This window comes from Bombina bombina, chromosome 3 (assembly GCF_027579735.1).
Source record: "Bombina bombina isolate aBomBom1 chromosome 3, aBomBom1.pri, whole genome shotgun sequence".
In the NCBI taxonomy this organism is placed as follows: Eukaryota; Metazoa; Chordata; class Amphibia; order Anura; family Bombinatoridae; genus Bombina; species Bombina bombina.
Window position 1 is genome coordinate 1,032,634,016 of NC_069501.1, and position 26,205 is coordinate 1,032,660,220.

Consider the following 26,205-nt stretch of genomic DNA (forward strand, 5'->3'; position numbering starts at 1 on the left):
TACTAGCCAACCTAACGCTATAGACAGGAAAAAATCTGCTTCTGACTTGTGTTTTGAGATATCAGACAGGGCAGATGTCCCCATTTGGGATGATCCTACCAACTATTGGGTACAAATGGGAACACTGATGTTTGGTACAATATTTCTAAAACCATGTTAAATTCTAACATCATATATAGAACGCAATATTGCACTAATGATGATTAAATAGATGACTAAATTAGATTTTACCTTCAACAAGTGTCTGAGTCATAACACTCAAAATACTGTTAGCTCTGTGCTTTTTTCCAAATGATGCATTTAGCTGATCCATAGAAACTCTGAGAGATCCAGAAAGCTTCTTCATGATTTCTATCTCTGTTGTAGGCTGCAAAACACATAGTTCATTAAACCCAAGCACAACACTATTTTTAATTAGTGCTATTTTTATTAGAGCTATGATCTCTAAGTATTCTGCTTCAAAACAAGGAATCATCTACTAAAATAAACAAATAAAGAAAATACTATAAATTCCACAATGAGAATATATAATACAGAGTTTGCATAAAAATAAAGGAAATGTTTTCCACGGTTTACTTGGATCCAATTTCCGATGATAGTAAGTGAAATTCCTGTGGGGGGTGGGGATTATCTTTAAAATGCATAGCAAATTAGTTTGCAGGTGGTTTAACCTTCAGTATAGTTAAACTCTATTAACATTAATTTTTATTAAACTATTTGAAAATGGAAACTTTTTTTTATATATTATAAGCAAATTGTAACAAGACATTAAAATACAGAAATCAGACTTAATCCTTGTTGGAACTTAAGTGCATGCAGTTATGAAACCAAAAGTCTCCTGACGCCTTATTACTTTGGCATATTGCGCCCCCTGAATTATTAAAATCAAATGTCATCTGGCAGTAGGAAGAATGCAGTTCACTGAGGACACGTGTTTATGCTGGGAATGTGTAGATACTGAACCACTTGTCAAGAATTTTGATCTTCATTTCAGTTTGAGTTATACCAATTCAATCCAAACCGTGATTTAGAGGAAAAAAAAAGGAATTCTATCAAATCTGCATTTCCTACACAATAGGCCAGTTACCCCTCATGCTATCTAGCATTGCAGTACCATGAATTTTAAGCATTGATACGATTATCTTAATTTCTCTCAAGCAAATTATGAAACTTAGGGTTTGCAGCTGAAAAAAGTATTCGAGAATGAATATACAAAATCCCAAAAAACTTTTATAGATACTTTTAAATCAAAAGCTGAAATAAAACCATTATTTTGGAAGACACAATTCCCATTTAGTGGAAGCACAGAACACATTTTTATGTGGGATGTGCTGAACTGCTTGGTGAAAGTCGCTGTTACAAGATAAAATCTTTCAATCAACTTTGTATGTATACAACAATATATGGTTTAAGAAGTCTCTCCGGTGTCACAGTACAAGAGCTATAGCTAGAAAACAGGCTCACTAAGGCTATATCAGAATTTCTGTCAGTGAATGGATTTCCTGGATTGTCACTAGAACAGCGTTTCTCAACAGCAGTTCTTAATTACCCCGAACAGGCCAGATTTTCATTATAGCTGAACAGGTGAAATAATCAGCTGATGAGTGACAGCAGATAAGTAACCATGGTTACTGATCAGCTGCTTATGTAACATGTGCTCTAGTTGAGCTATAATGAAACCCATGGTCTATTGGGGGTACTTAAAGGGACAGTCTAGTCCGAAATTAACTTTCATGATTCAGACAGATAATGTAATTTTAAACAATTTTCCAATTTACTTTTATCACCAATTTTGCTTTGTTCTCTTGGTATTCTTAGTTGAAAGCTAAACCTAGGAGGTTCATATGCTAATTTCTAAGCCCTTAAAGGCCGCCTCTTCTCTCAGGGCATGTTGACAGTTTTTCACTACTAGAGGGTGTTAGTTCACGTGTGTCATATAGATAACACAGAGGTGAGCCAGCACTGATTGGCTAAAATGGATGTCTGTCAAAAGAACTGAAATAAGGGGGCGGTTTGCAGAGGCTTAGGTACAAGATAATCACAGAGGTAAAAAGTGTATTTATATAACTGTGTTGGTTGTACAAAACTAGGGAATGGGTAATAAAGGGATTATATATCTTTTTAAACAATAAAAATTCTGGTGTGGACTGTCCTTTTGAGCTTGTGGGTTAGAAAAACTGACCTAGAAGACTTAGCACAGAACAATTCTGCAAAAAGCTAGGTTAGTTGAAAGAATTTCAAGATAACACCTTTATGGATTCTTGTATAAATAGTATATATTCTAAAAAAACATTTACTACACATTACATGAGTAATCTTGTACTCTATAGCAGTACCAGCGTGCCTTGAGGCACCTGCTAGTGTGCTTCCAGGCAGATAGAATTATTATCTTAAAGGGACATGAAACACAAATTTTTTCTTTCAGGATTCAGATACAAAATACATTTTTAAACAACTTTCAAATTTACTCGTGTTATCAATTTTGCAGTATTCTCTTGGCATCCTTTGTTAAAGGAGCAGCAATGTACTACTGGGAGCTAGTTGAACACATTGGTAAGCCAATAAAATGCACATATATGCAGCCACCAATCAGCAGCTAGCTCCTAGTTCCTGACACTATCTAGGTAATATTTTAAAAAAAGGATGCCAAGAAAACTAATAAGTAAATTGGAAAGTTGTTTAAAATTGTATGCTCTATCTGAATCATGAAGATTTTTTGTGTGCTTAAATGTCCCTTTAAGTGTATTTAATTGGCATTCTTGATAACTATTAATTGCCCTGTGTGAATTATTGGCAATGGAGGCAATTAATTGTACTGTGTGTATTGGCAAGGTCTGTAGTATAGTGGATGTGATGTTTATACTCCAACAATTAATGTAAAAACAAGCTGGTGTGCCTTGGAAATGTTTTGTCTCATTTGAATTGTGCCTTGACCCTCAAAAACGGCTGGGTACCACTGCTCTAGAGTGTACTAGTATAAGTGCAGTCACTGTAACTATCCTGAAGAAATGTAGGGTCAACATACTGTTCCAATTCTGGTCCATTAGAAAGTGGCATACTGCTGTATGACATAACATAGACCTAGATTGCAAGTGGAGGGTAATCAATAGTGCAGGGTGCACTATCCATATCAAGGTCCTGTGTTAAGAATTGTGCACAATCTGGTATTACAAGTGAATGGGGGGAATCTACCAGAGAATCTTAACACAACCGATATTTCATTAATGTAGCCCTCTTCCATCACTATAAGCAATGATCAAAAAAAATTAATTCTATGATACATGGAATAGAAAAAAGTATTTTTGTCTTTGTTTTGTTGCTGTTTTAGAGGTTCAAACATGTGAAAGAATAAGATCTAAGGTAATGTACCTCAAAAAATAATATTTAGTTACATGTATTAGTTTAACCAATCAAATAGTTCTCTTAGCATGCATCATGCTAGACTTAGAATATTTCCATGCTAGGTTAGAGAAGGAAAAACAGTAAGACATTAGGCTAACGTGCTATCTGGACAAGGTGATAAAGGTTAACATAACTAACACAAATAAGAAAAGGTTGTTGGAAGAAAGCAAGTTTTAATTTTAAGAGACAAAAGCAAACTGGAAATTACAGGATATATTTTGTAACATATGGTTTTGGCCATCTGGATTGTCTTAAGATATTTTATACGCAAGAAATACATACAAATTTAGAACTGCTTTGAGACAGGTTATTGTGGATACCAAATCTCTGTCCTCTTTCACATTAAGTATATAAATAAAAATTAAATTAAAACATGCTAAATACATAATACATTTAAAAGTGCAACCCTTTCGTAGAATACAAGGCCTAGATTTGGAGTTTGACGTTAGCCGTGAAAACCAGCGTCAGAGGCTCCTAACGCTAGTTTTAGGCTAACTCCGGTATTTGGAGTCACTCAAAATAGGGTCTAACGCTCACTTTTCAGCCGCGACTTTTCCATACCGCAGATCCCCTTACGTCAATTGCGTATCCTATCTTTTCAATGGGATCTTTCTAACTCCGGTATTTGGAGTCGTGGCTGAAGTGAGCGTTAGACATCTAACGACAAAACTCCAGCGGCAGGAAAAAAGTCAGTAGTTAAGAGCTTTCTGGGCTAACGCCGGTTCATAAAGCTCTTAACTACTGTACTCTAAAGTACACTAACACCCATAAACTACTTATGTACCCCTAAACCGAGGCCCCCCCCACATCGCCGCCACTCGATTACATTTTTTTAACCCCTAATCTGCCGACCACCACCTACGTTATACTTATGTACCCCTAATCTGCTGCCCCTAACACCGCCGACCCCTGTATTATATTTATTAACCCCTAATCTGCCCCCCACAACGTCGCCGCCAGCTACCTACAATAATTAACCCCTAATCTGCCGACCGCAAAGCGCCGCCACCTACATTATAGCTATGTACCCCTAATCTGCTGCCCCTAACACCGCCGACCCCTATATTATATTTATTAACCCCTAATCTGCCCCCCACAACGTCGTCTCCACCTGCCTACACTAATTAACCCCTAATCTGCCGAGCGGACCGCACCGCTACTATTATAAAGTTATTAACCCTTAATCCGCCTCACTAACCCTATAATAAATAGTATTAACCCCTAATCTGCCCTCCCTAACATCGCCAACACCTAACTTCAATTATTAACCCCTAATCTGCCGACCGGAGCTCACCGCTATTCTAATAAATGTATTAACCCCTAAAGCTAAGTCTAACCCTAACACTAACACCCCCCTAAATTAAATATAATTTTAATCTAACGAAATTAATTAACTCTTATTAAATAAATTATTCCTATTTAAAGCTAAATACTTACCTGTAAAATAAACCCTAATATAGCTACAATATAACGAATAATTACATTGTAGCTATTTTAGGATTAATATTTATTTTACAGGCAACTTTGTAATTATTTTAACCAGGTACAATAGCTATTTAATAGTTAAGAACTATTTAATAGCTAAAATAGTTAAAATAATTACAAATTTACCTGTAAAATAAATCCTAACCTAAGTTACAATTAAACCTACCACTACACTATCAATAAATTAATTAAATAAAATACCTATAATTATCTACAATTAAACCTAACACTACACTATCAATAAATAAATTAAATACAATACCTACAAATAACTACAATGAAATAAACTATCTAAAGTACAAAAAATAAAAAAGAACTAAGTTACAAAAAATAAAAAAATATTTACAAACATAAGAAAAATATTACAACAATTTTAAACTAATTACACCTACTCTACGCCCCCTAATAAAATAACAAAGACCCCCAAAATAACAAAATGCCCTACACTATTCTAAATTAAAAAAGTTCAAAGCTCTTTTACCTTACCAGCCCTGAACAGGGCCCTTTGCGGGGCATGCCCCAAGAAATTCAGCTCTTTTGCCTGTAAAAAAAAACATACAATACCCCCCCAACATTACAACCCACCACCCACATACCCCTAATCTAACCCAAACCCCCCTTAAATAAACCTAACACTAAGCCCCTGAAGATCTTCCTACCTTGTCTTCACCCTACCAGGTTCACCGATCCGTCCTGAAGAGCTCCTCCGATGTCCTGATCCAAGCCCAAGCGGGGGGCTGAAGAGGTCCATGATCTGGCTGAAGTCTTCATCCAAGCGGGAGCTGAAGAGGTCCATGATCCGGATGAAGTCTTCATCCAAGCGGGAGCTGAAGAGGTCCATGATCCGGATGAAGTCTTCTATCAACTGCATCTTCAATCTTCTTTCTTCCGGATCCATCTTGCAGACCTCCGACGCGGAACATCCTCTTCTCCCGACGCCTACTAGCCGAATGACGGTTCCTTTAAGGGACGTCATCCAAGATGGCGTCCCTCGAATTCCGATTGGCTGATAGGATTCTATCAGCCAATCGGAATTAAGGTAGGAATATTCTGATTGGCTGATGGAATCAGCCAATCAGAATCAAGATCAATCCGATTGGCTGATCCAATCAGCCAATCAGATTGAGCTCGCATTCTATTGGCTGATCGGAACAGCCAATAGAATGCAAGCTCAATCTGATTGGCTGATCGAATCAGCCAATCGGATTGAACTTGATTCTGATTGGCTGATTCCATCAGCCAATCAGAATATTCCTACCTTAATTCCATTGGCTGATAGAATCCTATCAGCCAATCGGAATTCGAGGGACGCCATCTTGGATGACGTCCCTTAAAGGAACCGTCATTCGGCTAGTAGGCGTCGGGAGAAGAGGATGTTCCGCGTCGGAGGTCTGCAAGATGGATCCGGAAGAAAGAAGATTGAAGATGCCGTTGATAGAAGACTTCATCCGGATCATGGACCTCTTCAGCTCCCGCTTGGATGAAGACTTCATCCGGATCATGGACCTCTTCAGCTCCCGCTTGGATGAAGACTTCATCCGGATCATGGACCTCTTCAGCCCCCCGCTTGGGCTTGGATCAGGACATCGGAGGAGCTCTTCAGGACGGATCGTGAACCTGGTAGGGTGAAGACAAGGTAGGAAGATCTTCAGAGGCTTAGTGTTAGGTTTATTTAAGGGGGGTTTGGGTTAGATTAGGGGTATGTGGGTGGTGGGTTGTAATGTTGGGGGGGGGTATTGTATGTTTTTTTTTTACAGGCAAAAGAGCTGAATTTCTTGGGGCATGCCCCGCAAAGGGCCCTGTTCAGGGCTGGTAAGGTAAAAGAGCTTTGAAATGTAGTAATTTAGAATAGGGTAGGGCATTTTGTTATTTTGGGGTCTTTGTTATTTTATTAGGGGGCTTAGAGTAGGTGTAATTAGTTTAAAATTGTTGTAATATTTTTCTTATGTTTGTAAATATTTTTTTATTTTTTGTAACTTAGTTCTTTTTTATTTTTTGTACTTTAGATAGTTTATTTCATTGTAGTTATTTGTAGGAATTGCATTTAATTTATTTATTGATAGTGTAGTGTTAGGTTTAATTGTAGGTAATTGTAGGTATTTTATTTAATTAATTTAATGATAGTATAGTGTTAGGTTTAATTGTAACTTAGGTTAGGATTTATTTTACAGGTAATTTTGTTATTATTTTAACTAGGTAACTATTAAATAGTTCTTAACTATTTAATAGCTATTGTACCTGGTTAAAATAATTACAAAGTTGCCTGTAAAATAAATATTAATCCTAAAATAGCTACAATGTAATTATAATTTATATTGTAGCTATATTAGGATTTATTTTACAGGTAAGTATTTAGCTTTAAATAGGAATAATTTATTTAATAAGAGTTAATTAATTTCGTTAGATTAAAATTATATTTAATTTAGGGGGGTGTTAGTGTTAGACTTAGCTTTAGGGGTTAATACATTTATTATAGTAGCGGTGAGCTCCGGTCGGCAGATTAGGGGTTAATGTTTGAAGTTAGGTGTCGGCGATGTTAGGGAGGGCAGATTAGGGGTTAATACTATTTATTATAGGGTTAGTGATGCGGATTAGGGGTTAATAACTTTATTATAGTAGCGCTCAGGTCCGCTCGGCAGATTAGGTGTTAATAAGTGTAGGCAGGTGGAGGCGACGTTGAGGGGGGCAGATTAGGGGTTAATAAATATAATATAGGGGTCGGCGGTGTTAGGGGCAGCAGATTAGGGGGTACATAAGGATAATGTAAGTAGCGGCGGTTTACGGAGCAGCAGATTAGGGGTTAAAAATAATATGCAGGGGTCAGCGATAGCGGGGGCGGCAGATTAGGGGTTAATAAGTGTAAGGCTAGGGGTGTTTAGACTCGGGGTACATGTTAGGGTGTTAGGTGCAGACGTAGGAAGTGTTTCCCCATAGCAAACAATGGGGCTGCGTTAGGAGCTGAACGCGGCTTTTTTGCAGGTGTTAGGTTTTTTTTCAGCTCAAACAGCCCCATTGTTTCCTATGGGGGAATCGTGCACGAGCACGTTTTTGAGGCTGGCCGCTTGCGTAAGCAACTCTGGTATCGAGAGTTGAAGCTGCGTTAAAAATGCTCTACGCTCCTTTTTTGGAGCCTAATGCAGCCTTTTTGTGGACTCTCAATACCAGAGTTATTTTTATGGTGCGGCCAGAAAAAAGCCGGCGTTAGCTACGCGGGTCGTTACCGACAAAACTCCAAATCTAGCCGCAAGTTTCCTAACCATAATACTATTGTAAGATTATATGTACAGTATGTGGAACTGTAATTAAAAACATATTGCTGCATAAAGCCAATATATTCTATATTCCATCCAGGTAGAAAAGGAGATGTTAAATAATTAAAAAATAAATAAATTGTAACATAAATGTATGGTTGGAAAGTTGAAAGGGAAAAAACACAACATTCTTTCATATTTAATAGTTTTTTTTTAATTCTTTATGGTTACAAAGGTACAGCGATAGGGAGTGGAAGAGATAACCCAATTCACAGCACACCAAAATTAAATGATAAATATAAATGATATGCGGTTAATAAATTAAAGCCAAGTATACACATCTTTGCAATGGATTTGAAGGATTGCACAATTAAATGACTGTCAGATTCTGATTCCTACTGAGATGGAAAAAAGCCAATTTAATTCAAGTTACAGTATAAATATGTAATATTCCAGCATGTTTTAATCTCAAGGGTAGAAATAGTAAGTAGGTTACTTCGGAAAATAAAAAAAAATAGAGTAAGCACAATCAGTTAAAAAAATTCTATAAATGTTAGCTTCTAAGGTTAGGAAAAACCAGTACTCATTCCGTCAGGGAGGGATCCAGCAGAAAGGGTGGACTGCCATGCCTAGGCTAAAACTACTCATAGACTTCCTTACGCTGTCATCGGTAGCTGCCTTATCTATTTTCACCTCAGGCAGAAGACGTCCGCCAGGGATGTTGGAACCCGGCCTGCCAATCAGTGACACCACGCCGTTACAATCCACAGTGCTATTTCTTTTCACGTTTGTCCTCATGTTCGGAAAGATGCGTGATGATCGACTGCCTTGGCTGTATCCACTGTTGTAACTATTCGTCCTGTTGTGAGCGCGATTCGGGATGAAAAGGGAGTCTCGTCTGCCTTCACTTTCCTCCACTGTACTGTGCTCATCATCTGCAAACTCATTCTCAGAGACAGGGTCCCGAAAACGACCTCTAAAGCTGAATACACTGCTCTTGCTGTTTTGTCTAGAGAGATATGGAGACCCTGGGATGCTGAGAAGAGACTGCAATAAATTATAAAAAAAAAATATGTCAGACTTTAATATAAACAGCACCAAATACCACAATTTTTAATTCAGAAAATTCACTAATGAAACAGATAATTATTTTTAAAAAGAGATTAACCCTATTAGCCAAATGTACATAAGTACTACGTCACAAAATACTTTCCCCAAAATATTGTGTTGATGTAGTGCATAAGTCAAACTTTTGGCGCATGCTGTGGGTCCCCACTTGCCAGCTTAGACAGTGGAAACTGCAGCTGGGGCAGAAGGCATCTGTCTTCATAAAGTAAGGGAGTGCTGATTGTGCCTCCTTACTATATGAAGCCAGATCGCAGATACAACCGTGAAACAGACAGTGCCACTGTCTTTATCAGGTGCAGTAGTGCAAATGGGGGTTATTTGGAGGGAAGGTGGTCCATTACTGGGGGGAGGCAGGGGAGGGTCTCCTATCATATAGAAATATTTTTGAGGGGGAGGGTCTCCTATCCTATAGAAATATTTTTGCAGGGGAGGGTCTCCTATCCTATAGAAATATTTTTGCAGGGGAAAGGGAGGGATGGGTCCCTACACCACAGAAAAATAGATAATTAGAGAGGCAGTGTGGCCCTTCAGTTAAATCACTTGAAGGGATATGGTGAGGGGGATTCACTAAATTACAGAAAAAAAAAAAAAAAATTAAAAACCCACAATCCCTCCCCCCAGACTGCACACTGGCATATTGCCAGTAACAAATATGGTGGTGCAGTAAGGGAGGAGAGGGAAGAGAGCTAATGCTAAGGGATCATGTTGGTGGGAGGGTGAGAAGGAATCCATACACTTCAGAAAATAAATAATAATAATAAAAATTATGCTTAAATTATAAATTCATTTTTTTCATGATGAGCGTCCACCTGAACAATTTATAAAGTAAGCATACATTTTGTTTTCTTTCATCAGATGGTGAGTCCATGAGCCATCACGTGTTGAAATCAATACCCAAGTGGTGGAGTCCATGAGACCACCGTGAATAGGGAGAGAAACAGTGAAAGGAGGACGTTACTATTCAGGCACTATGCCCTGCAGAACATTCCTGCCAAAGGCAGTCTCAGAAGAAGCATACTTAAAAGTGATAAAACTTAGAAAAAGTGTGCAAAGAAGACCAAGTAGCTGCCTTACAAATCTGATCAATATACTCATTACGAAAGGCCCAAATAGTAGCAACTATTCTAGTGAAATGAGCAGTAATGCTCTAAGGGGGAAATTTCCATGCAAATAAATAAAACTTGCAAATTAAGGCTTTAATCCAAGCTGCTTAATTAACAGTCATAGCTTTCTGACCTTTGTGAGGCTCAGAAAAAATGAACAAAAATAGCAGAAAGTCTGAAATCTTAGGAGCTGGACAAAAATAAGGAACCACAATTTCCTGATTTATAGCATCTGTAGATACCATTTTGGGAAGAAAAAAAAATAGCGAAGAACAGCCTTATACTGATGAAAAATCAGAGACTCTTCTAGCAGAAAAAAATAACTAGAAGAAAGAGTACCTTCAAAAATAAAAGCTGAAGGTCCAAACTATGCTTTGGCTCAAAAGGAGGAGATTGAAGAACCCTCAAAACCAGATTCAGATTTGAAGGAGGAGAAACTGGATGAATAACTGGTGTAATCCTTATCAGAGCATCAACAATGGCCTGAAAATTAGAAATTTTAGCAATCTTCTTACGGGACAGAAAAGAGAGAACTGAAATCTGACCTTCCGAGAATTAGTTGATAAATCTTTAGCTAAGGCTTTCTGTAGGAACTCAAGAACTCTAGGAATTCTAAAACAATTCCAATGGTAAACAAATGCAATGGTAAACATTGCAAGAACACCACACGAAAAAAAGGTTTTCCTTCTGATAAATATATCTGGTAACAGGTTTCCTAGCCTGAATCAGGCCCCCAATAACCTTGTCAGAAAAACTTATGAGACAGAATTAAGTGTTCAATCGCCATGCTGTCTAATTCAGAGATTTGAGATCTTTATAAAAGAAAAAGCCTTCACCACATCTGCAAACCAAATCCTGTGAGGCCATGCCAAAACAATCAGAATTGCTGAGGCTTATTCCTGCTGGTTTCTTGCCATCACCCTTGAAAGCATCACCAATAGAGGAAACATGTAAATCAGGTTGAATTACATCTATCAGACTTGTGAGTTCCTCCCAGATGATTGACATAAGCCACTACCATGACATGACATATCAGTATTTTATCAGGCCAACTCTGGAGAGCCCTGAAGATTGCACTGAGTTCCAGAACATTATATGTTAACCTCACTTTCTAAAGAGTCCAAACTGCACTTTCTGAGACCCCAGACTGCACCCCAACCTATCAGGCTGGCATATGTAGAACGACCAACCCTGTATGAAGAAAAGAGGCTCCCTGAACCAGGGATTGGTGAATCTGCCACAAATTCAAGGACTGCCTTGTCTTGGAATCTTACAGAATCCTCTGAGACAGATCCTTGTGTTCCCCATTCAATAGATGCAGTATCAGCAATTGGAGGCCCTGAAGTTGAAACCTGGCAAATGGAACTGCATCTGAAGCAGGCACTATAAGACCCACAATTTACATGCACTGAGCCCTGGAAGGGAGAAAATTAATCTGCAGAAGAGAACAATCTTGTTGCAGCTTCAATCTGTGCTGATCTGTCAAATAAATTGTCACAGAATTGATTATGAACCCCAGAAAAGATACACAAGTCTGAGTGGTTAATGAACTCTTTGGAAGATTTATTTTCCAACCGCAACTCTGAAGCAAATGAAGAACCATATGAGTGTGAGACACTGAAAAGAAGAGACAGATGAAAAGAAGAGACAGATGAAAAGAAGGAGCCTGAACCAGAGTGTCGTAAGAACCACAGAAATTCCTTGGGCTTGAACTACTACTTTTGTAAAAACTCTGGGAACTTTAGCCAGACCAAAAGGGAAGGCCACAAACTGATAATGCTTGTCTAGGAAAGCAAATATCAGGAACTTGACACAATCCCTGTTCAAATAAGCATCTTTTAGTTCAGTAGACATAAACAGACTCTCTTGCACTAAAGGAAGCAAAGTGTGAATTGTCTCCATCTTGAAAGTAGGAACTTTAAGGAATTTGTTCAATAATTTGAGATTCAAAACAGGCCAAAAATTACCTTCTTTGGTACTGTAAAGTGATCTGAATAAAAACCCTGGTTTAATTATAAAGATGGAACTGTAGCATCACCCCCATTAGTTGCAAATCTATTAGACAAGCTTGGGCCTTTAAAGAATTTTGAGGAACTTGAGACAGGAAGAATCTTCCCAGAGGAGGCCTTGAACAAATACTTTGGTTCACCTTGGAAAATATTTGTAATACCCTGGGATCATGAATGAATCTCTCCCATGCCTCTTTATGTGGCCCCCATACTAGCCCAGTCTGCCCCCCACTAGAGACTGAGCTGGTATGGGGGGGGTCGCACCTTCATGCGGTTTTGGGAGCTGGGGTAAACTTCTTGGACTGTTTGTTTTTGGACCAAGAAGAATTAGACTTCCAGGATGATTTAGAGTAGCCAGAACTCTGAGCAGAGGCATGTTTCTGAGGTGTAGATTGTCGAAAGATGCAAAAATGCCCTGAAGCGCTAGGCATACCCTTAGGATTTATTATCCTGGGGCAGAAAAGCTCCCTTACATCTGTGACTGTGGCAACAATAGCATCCAGTCCAGACCCAGACAGAGATTTACCCTGGAAGGGAAAAGAAAGCAGTCAGCAGACCACAAAGCTTGCCTAGCTAAACAGCTAATGCAGCATTCTTAGCATTGATACAAATAATTTCCACTGCTGCATCATAAATAAAGCAATTTGCTGTTCTCGGGAGATTAATAAGATCCTCAATCTCATCCAGAGTGATTTCCCCAGAAACAAGTTCTGAGAGATTGTCACACCATTCATAAGTGGCAGCAGCGACACAGGCTACAATGACTGCAGGAATAAAACCTAAAACCTGCGAGCTGAAAGAGTCGCCTATTAAAACATTCAAGTTTTCTATCTAAAGGATCCTCAAAAGAGGAACTATCCTCCAAAGGAAGATTAGTACACCTGGCCAAAGTGGGAATAGCTGCAGCTACCTTACAGACAGTCTCCCAAATCTCTGTTAACAGAAGAAAAATTAAACAAAGATTTAAATTTGGGAGACTGAACAAAAAGGAATACCTGGCTTCTGCCATTATTTAGTAATAATTTCAGAAATTGAACCAGGCATGAGAAAAGAGAAAGGCTCTTAACAGGTTGCTTTATTGTAGATGAACAAAGGTCACATCCTCTGCATCAGCAGGGTCCTGAGAGTCAGATACACCCCTATCATAGATGGGTGACTTAAGGGAAGTCTCTGATGAGCTAAAAGCCAAAGAAGGACCACCTACAAATCCTTGCAAGTGCCTACACTTAAACAATTTAAAACCTCACTAATAGCAGAGTGAATATTATCCTTAAAGGGACAGTCAACACCACAATTGTTATTGTTTAAAAAGATAGATAATGCCTTTACTACCCATTCCCCAGTTTTGCACAACCAACATTGTTATATTAATATACTTTATAAGATTTAAACCTCACAATGTCTGCCTGTATCTAAGCCACTACAGACAGTCTCTTATCACATGCTTTTTTATTAGTTTTTCACAACAGGAAACTGCTAGTTCATGTGAGCCATATAGATAACATTGTGCTCACGCCTATGGGTTGTGCAAAACACAGCACTAATTGGCTAAAATGCAAGTTAATAAATAAATAAAACATCTTGTGATAAGGGGGCTGTCAGAAGAGGCTTAGATACAAGGTAATCAAAGAAGTAAAATGTATATTAATATAACCATGTTGGCTGTGCAAAACCGGGGACGTGTAGGCAATAACATAAGCTACATAAGTTTGAAGGCTGGAACTAGGGAATGGGTAATAAAGGGATTGTCTATCTTTTCAAACAATAACAATTTTGGAGTTGACTGTCCCTTTAAATTTAAAGAAAGTTCAGATGAACTCTCCTGGGAGCAGCTTTGATATAGTAAAAACCCCTGCACACTCTGCTAAGCAGAAAAAACGTGTTTAGGATAAGCAATAGACTTGGCACATGAGGTACAAAGCTGAGCAGGGACACACACCTGAGAATCCTTACAAAGCAAACACAAACTAGAAGGGGTTACAGTAACAGAGGATCTCCCTCCTAGATATTCAGCCGGTGGACCAGAGGCCTGAGCGGCACCAGTTTGTCGCATAGTAACAGTAAGGAATTACTTACATATACATAGTCAGTATATAGCACACAAATAGTTAACCTAGATGGAAAGAAAAAAGCACAACAGAAAAGGCACGCTAAAAATGCATGCTAAAACCGAAACCCTTAGAGCACCTAGGCTACAGGTAAGTGCTAAAAGATAAAACCCGAAGGTAAACACAAATTCAGCACAGGTAAAATAAAGCATACTGTGCATGGCTCAGAAACAAATGCTGAGCATGCCAAGCCAACCAAGCTACATTTAAACCAAGTGCTTAAAAAAGCTAGCATAAGGTGAAAGGTATATAATATATAGTCCCCAGACTATGTGAATCATATGTACATGCTAATACTAATAGCTGGTGGGCTTGTAAAGTGCAGGTACTTACCATTCAGCACCTCCATCCACTGGGCTTACCTCAGCTGCAGCAACTTGTTTGCAGCAGATGAGCCAATCCTAAGCAGTGCGAGCATGATGCCAAGTATCTGAATTAGTAACAGCATCTACAACCCAGGGGATTTGTGAACAAGTCCACATTTTCACCTGAGGAGGGCTGTGAATCCACAAGAAGCAGATCAATGTAGACCAGGGGATTGGTGGATGCATCCACATTTCACTGGGAGCCCTGCAACATTTCTCACTGAGAAAAGACCATTCACCACCTGGCTGATAACGCCTTGTCTGCCCCTCTGAACGGTTACTGCGAGGAGGATTTGGGCCTTAGAATGGTTAGAGAATCTCCTTTCAAATTGTGAGAAGATCTAGCATTTCATACAGAGGGGCATATTTATAAAGCTCAGTATGGAGCTTGAAGCCCTGTGTTTTTGGCGAGCCTTCAGGCTTGCCAGAAACACAAGTTATGAAGCAACTGTCTAAAGACCACTGCTCCATAACCTGATCACCTGCTCTGAGGAGGCGGACAGAGATCCCCGGACATCAACACAAGAACTGCTGGTGCAATGCTGAATGCGGAGAGCATATTGCTGTCCGCATTCAGCGATGTCTGTCCGACACGATCCGCTGATCAGATCATGTTGGACAGACATTTGATAAATAGGCCACAGAGAGAGAAGTGCTCTACCAGGAACTAACAACAGCTCATCAGCTAGTTCTATGCGATTTACCACCCAGGAGCAGCCTCTTTTAGACCAGTGTGCGTTTCACAGAGGAAGATTTTTTTGAAGTATATCAGTATGATCCCGCAAAGTAAGGTCAGTCCAGCCCCGAAATACCAGGCAATTCACCTCTGAACAAGGAACATGACAACCCCAGACAATCTATCATTTCACTTTCAACTCACGTCTCATCAAGGAGGAAAAAGAAAATGACTGAGGCTCATGGGAAGTGAGAGGGGTTTAAAGCTGTGGTGTGTTGGGGTGTCTTGCCTCCTCCTAGTGATCAGGAGGTGAATATTCCCACACATGATGGCTCATGAACTCTCACCATGAAAGAAAACAAAACCCCTAACTGCTACTGGCAGACGGTACCTAAGCTGGAGGAAGATGATGGTGACCAGTGGGAGGGTAAGTGAAGAGAGCGGTTTAGGAGGGATCAGGGAGGTGGTAGGTATCAGGTGGGAGGGTAATCACTGCACTACAATACAATTAACAGCTAACTGATTAACCCCTTCACTGCCAGGAATTTCATAGGTGTGATGCACAGCTGCAATAAGCTGCCTTCTAATTACCAAAATCAATTGCAAAACCATGCATGTCTGCCATTTCTGAGCAAAGGTGATCCTAGAAAAACTTTTACAACCATTTGTCTTATGACTGCAGTAGCTGTGTGAAATGTTTCATTTTAAACCCAAAGTTTGTTCAAAAATTAACTATTTTTTTTATATAGTGACATTTGGTGGTCAAATGGTGGAATGAAATATATATCAAATATTTACTGTATATAAATATATATCTTTTTGAGGGTTTAAATTTGGAGAATTTGGGCAGTTCTACTATACCAAATGAAAACTACCCCATTGCATCATTTTAGACAAAGCTGCAGATTAAGACCTTAAATTAATTTAAAAAAAAACAATGAAAAATATATGTTTGGTCTACAGTTTTTTTGTGGAATGTGATAATGAATCTTTTTATTTATTTATTGTTTTAATTTTTTTTACCTTTTTGTTAATTTTACAATAATATATTAATTCTGTGAATAAATCCACTGAAAGCTCTTTTTATGCCCCTAATATAGTTTTTATAGGGAAAAAAGGTTCTATTTCTGTGTAAATGGAGTGATAGCAAAAAAACCTAAAAATGTTCTGGTACATTGGGCAAGTTTTTTTTTGAAATTCATAACAGTGAAGAGGTTGTCCTTGTCAATCAATAACACTGTAGGATGTGTATTATCAGCTAGAGAGCAATCTTTCCTTAGGGATGAGTTATCCATACACATGCCCATCTTGTTACTTTCAAAATCAGTTTAAATAGCTTTAAAGGGACATCAAACCTAAAAAAATTCTTTCATGATTCAGATAGAGAATACAATTTCAAACAACTTTCCAATTTACTACTTTTATTTAATTTGCTTCCTTCTCTTGTTATCCTTTGCTGAATGGTTTATCTAGGCAAGTTAAGGAGCAGCAGAGAACCAAGATTCTAGCTGTTGATTGGTTGCTGCATAAATATATAGATTGCGATTGGCTCACCCATGTATTCAATTAGAAACCATTAGTGCATTGCTGCTCTTTCAACAAATTATACCAAGAGAATAAAACAGATAGATAATAGAAGTTAGAAAGTTGTTTAAAATTGTATTCTCTATCTGAATTATGGAAGAAAATTTTTGGGTTTCATGCTCCTTTAACTTTACTTAAATCATGCACATTTTAACAGGTTAAACATTATACTCTTTCATATGAATGCTATGTTTTACTTTAATTAATGGCTAAATATACTAATGGAAAAATAATTACAACAATCATCTATATTTTACCTTAATATGAACCACACACTAAGACGATAAAGAAATCAAGTCTATTATTATTGCTAACACTATTATGTTCATCATACAAATACTAAATAATGCAAACACAAATAATTATACTACAGAGTGAGCAATGAATTACAATTAAGTTAACCACCTGACGTCAATGGATAAGCGGACAGTCCAGTATTTTAGCAAGCTGTCCAGTAAAATATTCACAAAAATACTGGACACTTAAATGTCCATTTTTTTTTACGCCCCTGAGTGTTGGCTAAATATAAAATGTCTCCTATGCCTGAATGCATTACAAATATGGAGTAAAAAGAAATGAGGGTCAGCTAAGGTGGCCAAATAACTTATGTTTAAGGGTGTTACCATTAGCCAAAGAGGTAAAATTATTTATTTGTATCTTACTTGCTGCCAAGGGGTAAAATGAATGCTCCGTTGTTAAAAATATACATAGTGGGATCAAGAATTGGGGATTTTGGGAGGGTATTGTATAACCCCCACCTACCCTTATGCCCAGTCACCAACTGAGTGTCCAGTATTTTTGTGGAGGACAGCTGTCAACCCTCCTACTTGGGGTACTCTGCACCTGGTCAACCAAACTAACATCTTACTACAGAAAAAAAGTTAATGTTTATTCCTTAGATAATTACAAAGAAGAGCTATCAGTGCTGAAAAGTAAAGTGGACAGCCTGAGAACAGTGTATATAAATCTAATAATTATTATTGGTTATTTGTAGAGCGTCAACAGATTCTGCAGCGCTATAGACATAGACGGTATGCAAGGTAGCATTTATAGGGATCAAATGGATAGAGGGACCTGCCGAGAGTCGCACTGTTGTAGTCAGCTCTTATGAAGATGATCTGCAATAGTTGGGCTTCATGCTAAGGGGATTTGTGGCAGATAGCAATGGAGGAGAGGAACAGGTGTTAGGAAAGGTTAGTGTAGCTTGTATGCATCTCTGAACAGTAGAGTCTTTAGGGAGAGCTTGAAGCTTTCAAAATACCTGGTTCATAATTGAAAATTTTCTTCCCAGTCTAGTATCAGGGTACCAGAACCCTTTTCTTCTAATGCCATCTTCTGACTCGTAAAACTTCTCATTATCTCCCTTTTCCTCTCCTTCAGACAGTTCTTTTTGTTTTCGTTTCTTTCTGCGGTTTCTCCTTTCTTTAGCACTTTTTGAGCTCAACTTGGAAAACTCTGAAGATGTCTGAGACATTCTCGCATCTCCTTCTTCTTCTTCTGCAGCATCTTCAGTGACTGTACCAGCAGAAGTAGCCATAGCTGCAGTCTAGCACAAATACAAAACAAATTCTTTAAACTCCAGTTTAGTCAACATAAACGTTTAACAGCACACCGTGAAACCCCTAGCCTGAACACAATACATGGGACTTGTCAAGTTTGAGAGGAAAAAAAAAAACACAGAAAAACAAAGGGAATATTTAGTGGTAGGCTAGACCCTAACATAAGCTACATAACTTTGAAGCCTGTCAATGTGATTTATATTACACAAATTATGCAAAGTAACTTGGAGTACAGCACTATACCTGATGCACATGAATAATAAAAGACAAGTTTTCTTCAAAGAAAAGGTGCTGTGGACATTGCTGTTTCTGACTTATTATTACAGGAAGTTCATAAAACATTCCATAATTTGCTAAATAACCTTTCTATACAAAATGGATGCCTAGATAGAACATGCAAATAGTGAAATATTATCTAAATTTACTAAAGAAAAGTAATATATTGAACAATGATATATGAAAGTGAATGCTATGGTATTTAATTTAATTGTGATTTGTCGTCATGTGAAAATACAACTCCTTGGTATTGCTGCCCTTACACTGCTAGATTTGTTTTGTACATTAAATATTTGCAGTTGGCAAGTTATATCCCTGCTCTATGTGTGATTCCAGCAATAAGTGAGTTTACTCTCCACACTCTGGTCCAGATTAGAAGTGGAAAGCTAATGATAGTGCAGGGTACGATGAACTATTTTGCTGGACTGCGCTAAAATTAGAGCGCAAATTGATTACAAGTCCATGGTAAAACTGAATTATCAGAGAAGGTTTAGTGCGGCGAACATCCCTCTAGCGCACTGTACTGTATACTTTCAATAGATGTCGCACTAAACACCACTGGTATTACAAGTAGAAAGTTGTGGCATGTGCTTGAACAAAAGACAAAATAGCGCAAGAAGTAAAGTGTTAGGACTATTAACGTATTACACTCATATTAACATATTTACTAGAAAATATGTTTATTATTGAACACTTTTTTAAATATATATAAATTTGTATGTGTGTATGTATACATGTGTATTTGTGTGTTTATATCTGTAAATATGTATGTGCAAACACACATATATGGTCTGATGAAGGGGTGTATTCCCTGAAACGTCACTTAATAAAAGGCACTTGCTGCACCTTTTTTCAAGCCCAGTGAGTGCTGTCTTTTATGTACTTATACTTATCCTCTTCAGCACCCTGGCATTTGAACTTAGTTCGTGAGAATGCACCTACTCATACCCAGTTTATAATGTAAGTCAATGGGAAGTCAGGGAGATAGGTTCCAGGACCCTCTCAAAATTGTCATAAGTAACACCTAATACATTATTTTTAAAGCTTTGAAATGAAGACTTTAAATGCTAAACAGCATTATAAACCTAATAAAATAATCACACAACACAGACTTCACTTGCATTTTTCTGCAAACAGTTCTTTCTATGCATTCCAATCTGGACTGATTTATAGACAGGAAGATCTTGTTCCTTTGAAATCTGCTCGATAGCCCAGGTCTGGTTAAACTGATTAATTTCAGCTTGCTTGGCTTTGCTGCAACACAAGCGGACAGCTCCACCTACTGGCTATTTTAATAAATGCACTGCTTCTCAATAGCAGTCACATGACTGGAAAAAAAGGTTGTTATTCTGAAACGGTGTAAATTGAACCGTTGTAAAACGAGGGCCACCTATATTTTTATATATATATATATATATATATATATATATATATATATATATATATACACACACACACACACACACACACACACACACACACACATATATATATATATTACACGCACACACACACACACAGTATATATATATATATATATATACATATACACACATATACACAGACACTTCAGAGCCCTTCCCAGTCAAATACCTTCAACAAATTGAATGTTTTTTTTTAAAGAAATACTTGAAATTCTATGTTCTTCACAATGTACGTATATGTGTGTATATGTAAAATAATGCTGTAGAGAGGGCACTCACACTACTTATTACATACCAGGGTGAACAGCCTAAAAACATAATTTATGCAAGAACTTACCTGATAAATTCCTTTCTTTCATATTAGCAAGAGTCCATGAGCTAGTGACGTATGGGATATACATTCCGACCAGGAGGGGCAAAGTTTCCCAAACCTTAAAATGCCTATAAATACACCCCTCACCACACCCACAATTCAGTTTAACGAATAGCCAAGAAGTGGGGTGATAAGAAAGGAGCGAAAGCATCAAAAAAATTAAGGAATTGGAATAATTGTGCTTTATACAAAAAAACAAATAATAACCACCACAAAAAAAGGGTGGGTCTCATGGACTCTTGCTAATATGAAAGAAAGGAATTTATCAGGTAAGTTCTTACATAAATTATGTTTTCTTTCATGTAATTAGCAAGAGTCCATGAGCTAGTGACGTATGGGATAGCAGATACCCAAGATGTGGAACTTCCACGCAAGAGTCACTAGAGAGGGAGGGATAAAATAAAGACAGCCAATTCCGCTGAAAAAAATAGTCCACAACCCAAATCAAAAAGTTTTAATCTTATAATGAAAAAACTGAAATTATAAGCAGACGAATCAAACAGAAACAGCTGCCTGAAGTACTTTTCTACCAAAAACTGCTTCAGAAGAAGAAAACACATCAAAATGGTAGAATTTAGTAAAAGTATGCAAAGAAGACCAAGTTGCTGCTTTGCAAATCTGATCAACAGAAGCTTCATTCCTAAAGGCCCAGGAAGTAGAGACTGACCTAGTAGAATGAGCTGTAATCCTTTGAGGCGGGGACTTACCCGACTCCACATAAGCATGATGAATCAAAGACTTTAGCCAAGACGCCAAAGAAATGGCAGAAGCCTTCTGACCTTTCCTTGAACCAGGAAAGATAACAAATAGACTAGAAGTCTTTCTAAAATCTTTAGTAGCTTCAACATAATATTTTAAAACTCTAACTACATCCAACGAATGTAATGACCTTTCCTTAGAATTCTTAGGATTAGGACATAATGAAGGGACAACAATTTCTCTACTAATGTTGTTAGAATTCACAACCTTAGGCAAAAATTGAAATGAAGTCCGCAACACCGCCTTATCCTGATGAAAAATCAGAAAAGGAGATTCACAAGAAAGAGCAGACAACTCAGAGACTCTTCTGGCAGAAGAGATAGCTAAAAGGAACAATACTTTCCAGGAAAGTAATTTAATGTCCAGAGAATGCATAGGCTCAAACGGAGGAGCCTGTAAGGCTGACAAAACCAAATTAAGACTCCAAGGAGGAGAGATTGGCTTAATGACAAGTTTGATACGTACTAAAGCCTGTACAAAACAACGAATATCAGGAAGATGAGCAATCTTTCTGTGAAAAAGAACAGAAAGAGCAGATATTTGTCCTTTCAAGGAATTTGCAGACAAACCTTTATCCAAACCATCCTGAAGAAATTGTAAAATTCTAGGAATTCTGAAAGAATGCCAGGAGAATTTATTGAGAAGAACACCAAGAGATGTAAGTCTTCCAAACCTGATAATAAATCTTTCTAGAGACAGATTTTCGAGCCTGTAAGATAGTATTAATCACTGAGTCAGAGAAACCTCTATGACTAAGAATTAAGCGTTCAATTTCCATACCTTCAAATTTAATGATTTGAGATCCTGATGGAAAAAGGGACCTTGAGATAGAAGGTCTGGCCTTAACGGAAGTGTCCAAGGTTGGCAACTGGCCATCCGAACGAGATCCGCAAACCAAAACCTGTGTGGCCATGCTGGAGCCACCAGCAGTACACATGAGCGCTCCATTAGAATTTTGGAGATTACTTTTGGAAGAAGAACTAGAGACGGAAAGATATAAGCAGGATGATAATTCCAAGGAATTGATAACGCATCCACTGCTTCCATCTGAGGATCTCGAGATCTGGATAGATACCTGGGAAGTTTCTTGTTCAGATGATAGGCCATCAGATCTATTTCTGGGAGACCCCAGATTTGCACAATCTGTAGAAATACCTCTGGATGAAGAGACCATTCGCCCGTATGTAACGTCTGGCGACTGAGATAATCCGCTTCCCAATTGTCTACACCTGGGATGTGAACCGCAGAGATTAGACAGGAGCTAGTTTCCACCCATACAAGTATCCAAGATACTTCTTTCATAGCTTGAGGACTGTGAGTCCCACCTTGATGATTGACATATGCCACGGTCGTGACATTGTCTGTTTGAAAACAAATAAACGATTCTCTCTTCAGAAGAGGCCAGAACTGAAGAGCTCTGAAAATCGCATGGAGTTCCAAAATGTTGATTGGTAATTTTGCCTCCTGAGATTCCCAAACCCCCTGCGCCGTCAGAGATCCCCATACCGCTCCCCAACCTGAAAGACTCGCATCTGTTGAGATCACAGTCCAGGTTGGACGAACAAAAGAGGCCCCTTGAATTAAACGATGGTGATCCATCCACCAAGTTAGAGATGATCGAACATTGGGATTTAAGGATATTATTTGTGATAACCTTGTATAATCCCTGCACCACTGGTTCAGCATACAAAGCTGAAGTGGTCTCGTATGAAAACGAGCAAAAGGGATCGCGTCCGAAGCAGCAGTCATGAGACCTAAAATCTCCATGCATAATGCTACCGAAGGGAACAATTGAGACTGAAGGTTTCGACAGGCTGAAACCAATTTCAGACGTCTCTTTTCTGTCAGAGACAAAGTCATGGACACTGAATCTATCTGGAAACCTAAAAAGGTTACTCTTGTCTGAGGAATCAAAGAACTTTTTGGTAAATTGATCCTCCAACTATGTCTTTGAAGAAACAACACAAGTTGATTCGTGTGAGATTCTGCAGAATGTAAAGACTGAGCAAATACCAAGATATTGTCTAAATAAGGAAATACCGCAATACCCTGTTCTCTGATTACAGAGAGAAGGGCACCTAGAACCTTCGAAAAGATTCTTGGCGCAGTTGCTAGACCAAATGGAAGGTAATGCTTGTCTAGAAAAGAGAATCTCAGAAACTGGTAGTGATCTAAGTGAATAGGAATATGCAGGTATGCATCCTGTAAGTCTATTGTAGACATATAATGCCCTTGCTGAACAAAAGGCAGAATAGTTCTTATAGTCACCATTTTGAATGTTGGTATCCTTACATATCGATTCAATATTTTTAAATCCAGAACTGGTCGGAAAGAATTCTCTTTCTTTGGCACAATGAATAGATTTTAATAAAACCCCAGACCCTGTTCCAGAACTGGAACTGGCATAATTACCCCAGCTAACTCTAGGTCTGAAACACATTTCAGAAACGCCTGAGCCTTCACTGGATTTACCGGAATGCGTGAGAGAAATTTTTTTCTCACAAGTGGCCTTACCTTGAAACCTATTCTGTACCCTAGAGAAACAATGTTCTGAATCCAAAGATTGTGAATCGAATTGATCCAAACATCTTTGAAAAATCGTAACCTGCCCCCTACCAGCTGTGCTGGAATGAGGGCCGCACCTTCATGCGGATTTAGGAGCAGGTTTTGACTTTCTGAAAGGCTTGGATTTATTCCACACTGGATTAGGTTTCCAACCGGAAACCGTTCCTTTAGGAGAAGGGTCGGGCTTTTGCTCTCTATTTTGACGAAAGGAACGAAAACGATTAGCAGCCCTAAAATTACCTTTCGATTTTTTGCCCTGGGGCAAAAAAGCTCCCTTCCCTCCAGTAACAGTTGAAATTATAGAATCCAACTGAGAACCAAACAACTTATTACCTTGGAAAGAGAGAGAAAGCAAAGTTGACTTAGAAGTCATATCTACATTCCAAGCTTTAAGCCATAAAGCTCTTCTGGCTAAAATAGCTAAAGACATATACCTGACATCAATTCTAATGATATCAAAAATGGCATCACAGACAAAGTTATTAGCATGTTGAAAAAGTATAACAATGCTATATGCATTATGATCTGTTACTTGTTGCGCTAAAGTCTCCAACCAAAAAGTTGAAGCTGCAGCAACATCAGCCAAAGATATAGCAGGTCTGAGTAAATTGCCTGAACATAAATAAAAAAAGATTCAATCTTCCTGTCTAAAGGATCTTTAAAGGAAGTGCTATCTGCCGTAGGAATAGCAGTACGTTTAGCAAGGGTAGAGATAGCTCCATTGACCTTAGGGATTTTATCCCAAAACTCCAATCTATCAGATGGCACAGGGTACAATTTCTTAAACCTTGGAGAAGGAGTAAATGAAGTACCCAAACTATCCCATTCCCTAGCAATCACATCTGAGATAGCATCAGGAACTGGAAAAACTTCCGGGATTAATACATGAGGCTTACAAACCGAATTTAAAAGTTTAGCAGTTTTAGTATCAGGAGGACTGGATTCCTCCATATCTAATGCAATCAAAACTTCTTTTAGTAATGAATGAATAAACTCCATTTTAAATAAATATGAGGGTTTATCAGAATCAATATCTGTAGTAGAATCTTCTGAACCAGAAAAAACCTCATCAGAATCAGATAAGTCAGAATGATGACGGTCACCTACAAACTAATCTGAAATGTGAGAAGTTTTGAAAGACCTTTTACGTTTATTGGAAGGAGGAATAACAGACAGAGCCTTCCTAATAGAATTAGAAACAAATTCTTTTACATTAACAGGAACATCCTGAACATTAGATGTTGAAGGAACAACAACAGGTAAAGGATTATTACTAATGGAGACACAATCAGCATTGGAAAGTTTATCATGGCAGCTTTCACAAACTACAGCTGGAGGAACAGATACCACAAGTTTACAACATATGCACTTAACTTTGGTAGAACCAGCATCAGGCAACGTCTGTTCATTAGTAGATTTTGATCCAGGGTCGGATGAGACATCTTGCAATATGTAATAGAAAAAACAACATATAAAGCAAAATTATCAAATTCCTTAAATGACAGTTTCAGGAATGGGAAAGAATGCAAAAAAATAAGCTTCTAGCAACCAGAAGCAATGAAGAGAAATGTTTAAATAAAGTGAGTAAAAGAGACGCCCCATTTTTTTGGCGCAAAAAAATGTCTAAATACGCATGCGTAATAGAATACAACTTATGGTGAAAAATTACTGCACCGGAAGTGACGAAAATTTTTAGCGCCAAAAAATAACGAAATAAAAAGGAACATTTCCCACCCCCGCGAGCTTAACAGCACGCAGGAAAAAATGCCAAATGAAAAAAATTTTCAAGGTAAGAAAAAAATAATTAAATGCATTATCCCAATAATGAAACTGACAGTCTGAAAATAAGGAATACCGTTTATCCTGAATCAAGGCAAATATAAGTTTATAGACATATATTTAGAACTTTACATAGAAAGTGCCCAACCATAGCGCAGAGTGACACAAAAAATAAGACATACTTACCCCAGGACACTCCTCTACATAAAGCAGATAGCCAAACCAGTACTGAAACGAGAATCAGTAGAGGTAATGGTATATAAGTGTATATCGTCGATCTGAAAAGGGATAACAGAGAGCCTATGAAAAAGATCCCCTAGAGGTAGACCATTGTTCTTGAATAGGCAATACTCTCTTCA

At 38.1% G+C, this 26,205-nt stretch overlaps 1 protein-coding gene across 1 annotated transcript in view; it reads right to left on the reverse strand.

Moving 5' to 3' along the window:
* Positions 1-26,205, reverse strand: part of SCN8A (sodium voltage-gated channel alpha subunit 8) — a 262,830-nt gene that overhangs the window by 208,849 nt on the left and 27,776 nt on the right. Inside the window, exons 5-8 of the mRNA XM_053708233.1 lie at positions 19,360-19,366; positions 18,373-18,599; positions 8,832-9,185; positions 232-367 (exon numbers count right to left, since the gene is read on the reverse strand). Coding sequence (XP_053564208.1) covers positions 232-367; positions 8,832-9,185; positions 18,373-18,599; positions 19,360-19,366 — 724 coding nt within the window. The remainder of the gene's footprint in view (positions 1-231; positions 368-8,831; positions 9,186-18,372; positions 18,600-19,359; positions 19,367-26,205) is intronic.